This window comes from Prosopis cineraria, unplaced genomic scaffold (genome assembly GCF_029017545.1).
Source record: "Prosopis cineraria cultivar Desert tree isolate PC_DT_omini unplaced genomic scaffold, ASM2901754v1 PC1, whole genome shotgun sequence".
Lineage (NCBI taxonomy): Eukaryota > Viridiplantae > Streptophyta > Magnoliopsida > Fabales > Fabaceae > Prosopis > Prosopis cineraria.
The window spans coordinates 58990675-58996416 of record NW_026555332.1 but is presented as its reverse complement, the minus strand read 5'-3'; the positions used below and the strand labels follow the sequence as shown (position 1 = coordinate 58996416).

Below are 5742 nucleotides of genomic sequence, written 5' to 3'. Positions count from 1 at the left end.
TCCAAGATCCATGATCCATCCTCACGGGGCCCACGGCTCCCTCCATTCTACTCCATAGAACTCTTCTAAAAGGAATTAATGACATTGTATATGTCACTTGGTGTATCAACTCTCTTTTTTCAAATACTATCCTTATTACAATTTATTAGGAGATTTAAAGTCTGATATAGTGTTTTTTATGTTCTAAAATAGGAGCTAGAGATAAATCATACAATCGCTGAACAACGGCAGTACTCAGAACTTATCATCGGACTCTAACTCGTACGCAAGAATCTCATCTCAAAAACTATTCAAGACCAGATCATATTTGCATTCCAGTAAGTGGTTCAAAAAAATTAAGAGTCGATGAACATCAACTTTCTGCATCTGCATGTATACCGATCAAGCATTCAACTGAAGATACACGTGATATCAGCACTACTCTTACTATTTGTAAAAATCAGGAACCTAGAAATTACCAGTACAACGCTACGACGGCTGTGTTGAAGCATTCATCTAACAATCTATGGTTTGAATTACTGCTCTCTCAAACTTCTCATACCTGACAGAAGAAGGGTAGGAAACTGAGATAACATAACAACAATGAGCAAAGAAATGTTGAGGTAAAACAAGAGAAAATTTTAAGGGATATAAAAAATACCCACATGTAAAGCACATTCAGTAAACAGAACGACAGCATATCTCTGAATCGCAACATTCTGTACGAGAAAGAAGAGGAATAGCATGAAATCCGTGGCCCTTATAAAATTTGCCACCTGTCTGTATTTGTATTGCACTACGTATACTTTTCTCAACAAGACTAGCAACCCAAGATAAAAGCATGCACTTCAGCCCAACTGGAAACTGTGTAAAGAACGCCGGACAAACCCTTCCAAATGGAAGGGCTTTCGTCAATGTATTCCTTCTGCTTCTCAACCAAGCCAGGAAACAACGGGACAAATGAAATACCAAATTGTGTCCCTACTCTCCTAAGGCTAGAACTTGAACCAATCACAATTCCAACATCTGCTTCAAGTAGACATAGCAAATCGCCCACTGAGTCCCCAATGTAAACAGTCAAATTCTTCCTGTCATCATTGGAGTTGTTCAATATATCATGGAAAGCTTGGACCTTTTCAACGGGAGATTCCACCTTCTTAACAATTTCACCAGTAGAGACAGATTCCTCAAAAGTGAACTCATTAGCATGCACATTCAGCTCATTTAAACCAGCTGCCAATTTTTATTTTTTTTGGAGAGAGAGAGACTATAAGCAAGAAATTAGAAAAAATATGAAATAATATACTATCAACTCAAGGCATATTCTCAATAAAAAGCATTCTGAATATTTAAAAAACAATCTAGCATGAAATCATATATACCAATAAAGATGCCAAGAATTACATTAGCATAAACAAACAAATCAAGGCTTCCTTTGCTAGGCATCAAATAACAAACATCCAACTGATTCTATTCAACCGACAGGAAGTGATTGAGCAAGACAGGAACAGAATTCATGGCCATCCAATTGAATCTCATTAGGCATTCTAACGCAGTCATGTATAGCAACAGGCAACTCGACCACAGGTAAATTTCTTATCAGTTGAAGATATATATCAAAGAAGTATATGATAAACATATATCAAATACATAATTTTACTTAAAAAGAATTAAAATAGATTACCATTTTTTTGAAACTCATGAATGCAAATATTCCTTGAAACATCAATGTATTACTGGCAAGGAAAAGGGGAAGTTTAACAATACGCAACAGGTATCAGGAGGGATCTCATGTGAACTAATACAAGGGAAGGCAACAAAGAAATTTGTATTTGAAATTGACATGGAACGTAAGAAAATGCAAAATGAACAGAGCAATCAATTAACATACAAAAAGTGTTCTGATGGGGAAGCAAAAGGAATTAAATTCCATTCTCTCAAGTTAAATGGAATCAATATGCAAGATTAACGTCAGAGAAGAAATTACAGCTTAATGAGGGATGTACCTGACAAGAAAGCAGACTTAATTAGCTCATCACACCAGCAGTATGAAAGTATATGCACATTTCCATTCAAATTTTCATTCTTTACAATTCTCTGAAAGAAATTAATGCAACCATCTTGAAGAATCAGACGCTCTCCAGCCCGTTTTATATCTTCAAGGTTTAAACCCTTGAGCACCCCAGACTCAATAACCCTACTATTTGCCCTTTTCTCAAACTTTGAGAGTTGCTCCAGTGCTACAGACAGTTTTTGGAAATCAAAATTGTCCACTGCCAAATCACGAGGTCAAAGTCAGAACTAAAAATGTCTGAGAACAAAATATAGATTCTTCCACAGTCAAAATATCCCAAAGAAAACATAGAATATCATCATACATTTCTCAGCAGGCATAATGTTTTCAATACATTGCTCATATTCCTCTGTATACTCCTGGGATAGTTCCATCCACGTATTCTTAAGAACAACTGATGACATCCGAACAGCTGGATCCTTGGGTTGATTCTGATCAGATTTTGGTGCTGTCACAATAGCAATTTCTGCCAAGATGGCAGATGAATCAACAATGGTGCATGTCAAATCAAAATCAGAAAATATCATGAGGCGGTCTCTTTCAGGGTTATGTTCTTTAGTCAAGGGTACTACAGTTGGTTGAAACAGTGGCTGAGCAGAGAAGAAGTCTATTTCAAGCTTCATTGCTTGGTAATATAGCTTTTCAATGACATCAAGCTCTTCGCCTGTCAAAGGGACACTTAATTTCTCAAGCAAGTCTTCTGTTTGTAAAGCGGAGGCCTAAATTCGAAAACAAGAATAAATGAGTGTTGGAGACAGGGAAGACCATCGAATATCGATTAAATGTATATTCCACCAATATTCACCACAAGAGTACTATAAAGGCAACCATAAGAGGTTCTGTTGTCAATTTGACAAACCTGGAAACCTTCAGAAGAGTAGTTGTCAATCCACTTCTGGTAAGGGTGAGGAGCATCCTTGTTGTCTTCTAGAAGTTCCTGAAACTGTTTGCCCAAAAAGGCATAGAGGCTCATGCAAGGAGTCATGGCACCCAAAGTATAAGCAGCAATCTTGGTTTTCTCAAAAGGTGTTGCCAGTTTACCAGGACCTTTTACTGCATCCACCTTCCCAGAGGCTGTAGCCAACAGAAAGTCTGTATACTTGACAGTTGCAGAGTTAATATTCTCTTTGGCAAGGTCTAATCCCCATTCCTACACAACATTTCAAAATACCACACCAAAATAATAGAGGTTGAATGGTTGAAAAAGACTACAAGCATGTGTAACATATTCATAACGTTACCATGACCATGAGACATATGTTTCGTGCATGTAAAGATCAGAATAATTGGCTTACTCTTTGAAAATAGGTATACTCTGTACTGTACTATTGCTAACAAATAAGAATGATCAACTTGGAATTTGCGGGAAAAGCAATTCTAAATTTTCCTCCCTCAAATTATTTCTGAAGTGCTCATTCTCATGTTTCATTTGACTGGATGTACCTTTGCTCCTATTGTCATATTCCGAGGATACCCACAAATTGATTATTAAGATTGCACAGCGTGCAAGTTTTAAAAAGATCAAGTTGCAAATGATTTTCTCCTTTACCCTCAGCCTTCAGTCCCTAAAATATAACTTTGAAACCCATATTCAATAGATCATACAAGAACAATAGTCATGCATAATATATTGACCCACCAACACTTGAAAATTATTTCCATAAACAAAAAATTCAGTAAGAAAATTCCAGAAAAAGGTAGGGCAGCAACAAAATAAAGTATTATATCACAAAAAAATATATCCACAAAAACCATTCCCAGCCAGACATGCTACTTTCATATAGATAATTGAGAACTACATAATTCATGTTATTTACTCAAACTGTCAATTTGTCTTGTGAAGCTGTAACACTGCAAGAATAAAAACTCTGCTCCAGTTTAAGTCCATTTTCGTGGAAAAAGCATCTCACCTGCACAAGTGAATTATGCATCTTTAGCTCCTCCAAAACTGACTTCCTCAACTCAGAGATTCCAACCTTTGCATCATCATCATCAGCACACTCCTCAGCCAACTCGTACCTGTCAAATCAATCAAAGGAGAAAATTTAAAACAACAAGAAGTCTTGACATAACCGTATAGTTATCAACAAAGAAAAGGATATGAAACCAAACAGGCTGAAACTATGAAACACAGATACTTTAAAACAGAGTCATATTATTGTTATTAAAAAAAAGAAGCCATATCATATCTGATGGATACACAATACACGTGATAAATCAACACAACGCTCCAAACTCCATTTAAACGGTAATGTATCATGTTCCTTGCAGTGTATACATTATACTTTTTTCCCCGTTATATCAAGGGATAAATCGTTTGAGATGGGAGAAAAAGTGGGTGTGGCATTTAATGAAGAGAAAATAGTAAAAAATTGTTTGAGGTGGTTTGGAGATGTACGCAGTGAAACAGATAGACTTGAGCCTTGTGAAGAGGGGAAGGGAAAAATCAAAGAGAACGCTCAAGAAGCTGCTGAATGAGACCTTTTAGTTAACAATATACAAAGCTTGATTGTTGATAGAGTACGTCATACAATCTATACAACCAGCCCCATCGAGTGAGGCTAGGCTTCTTGTTGTTGTTGTATCAAGGGATAAATAAGGCTTTAATAGCACAACTATAACTTAATTAGCCCCTGCTAAACTTACTAGAAGTAGATTTTTAAGACCAGGCAACAGAGCCCTAAAAAAAAAATAACAATAATAATCCACGTTTCTTGACACGAGATGTCACAAACTCTGGAATCATGAACAATCATCTTCCGCTTCTCAAACATCAACTGGGAGAAATGGCAAATTTAGCAATATAATTTGCCCCGAAAACGAGTTTTAGCATTTAATTGAATTGAATATGTTACTCAATAATGCCTAATCTTGAACGCCTACTAAAGAAGGTTATTCTTGAAATGCCAAGTTCGAAAGGACGAAAATATATGTAATACAACGTTCTTTTCTGTATACCAATTCAAGAATCAAGCACGGCGATGGGAAAAAGAATGAAAGGAAGACATTCAATGACTATCTTGCGTAACTAATCAGTTGCTTACGGGTTAAGATTACGAGTATTATTGTAAGGAGACTTTTCGTATTTCAGTTTCATTTTGTAACTCCTCGAAAGCAAGAATACATTATCATTTTTCACAGTAATCAAAAAAGAAAAGGCAGGTTAAATAAAAGAAACTGAAAAAGAAGAAAAAGGAAAAGAAGGAAATAGAATCCCACGCTTGAGCAAAGGCCCGAAGAAAATGGACATCCTGAGAGATGTAATGACGGAAGGATTCAATCTTCAAATTGCCGGAGGCCAAGCACACAGCAAATGGAGTGTACATGGCAAAAATGGATTCTCGATTGAACCTGTTCCAATAGCGCCTGGCAAGTGCCGCCTCGGTGTGACCTGATGGCATGGATGACTTAGGCGGCATCGCCATTGGGATTGACGATCTCGGAGTAGAGTCAACAAGGCAGGATCTGAGCGAGTACGGAGGAACAACTCGAAATGAGTTGGAAGAAATAAAATGGATGGGATTGAGAGGGGCTTTGATTGGGTTTAAGGCGAAGCGCATGAGCATCAAGTAAAGCGAGAGAGAAGGAGAGAGACGGCGGTACTGTGTGTTGCACACCCGCTGAGGGAGCGGAGAGTGGGAGAGAGTTGGCAGTTGGGTCGCTGGGTGCGCGAAAAGGGAGGGAAGTTT

At 37.4% G+C, this 5742-nt stretch overlaps 1 protein-coding gene across 2 annotated transcripts; it reads right to left on the bottom strand.

Annotated features, from left to right (window-relative positions):
* Positions 1-274: 274 nt before the first annotated feature.
* LOC129294554 (bifunctional TH2 protein, mitochondrial) lies at positions 275-5742 on the bottom strand. 2 transcript variants are annotated; one of them, XM_054932976.1, is made up of 7 exons: positions 5273-5742; positions 3964-4072; positions 2913-3203; positions 2358-2772; positions 1986-2252; positions 645-1212; positions 275-541 (listed from the first exon to the last, which is right to left on the bottom strand). In XM_054932976.1, the coding sequence occupies exons 1-6, from the start codon at positions 5617-5619 to the stop codon at positions 800-802; spliced, it is 1842 nt and encodes a 613-aa protein (XP_054788951.1). In that variant the 5' UTR covers positions 5620-5742; the 3' UTR covers positions 275-541; positions 645-799. The 2 variants fall into 2 exon arrangements, with proteins under 2 accessions (XP_054788951.1, XP_054788954.1); XM_054932979.1 differs by having other exon boundaries at positions 5405-5742.

Bases quoted from the DNA above. Each gene is read 5' to 3' on its own strand.
- LOC129294554 (XM_054932976.1), bottom strand. From the start codon at position 5,619: ATGCTCATGCGCTTCGCCTTAAACCCAATCAAAGCCCCTCTCAATCCC. The intron at 2,253-2,357 runs GTATGATGATAT...GTGATTTGGCAG, and splicing joins CATTATGCCTGCTGAGAAAT to TGGACAATTTTGATTTCCAA. The intron at 1,213-1,985 runs GTACATCCCTCA...AAAAATTGGCAG, and splicing joins TAAGTCTGCTTTCTTGTCAG to CTGGTTTAAATGAGCTGAAT.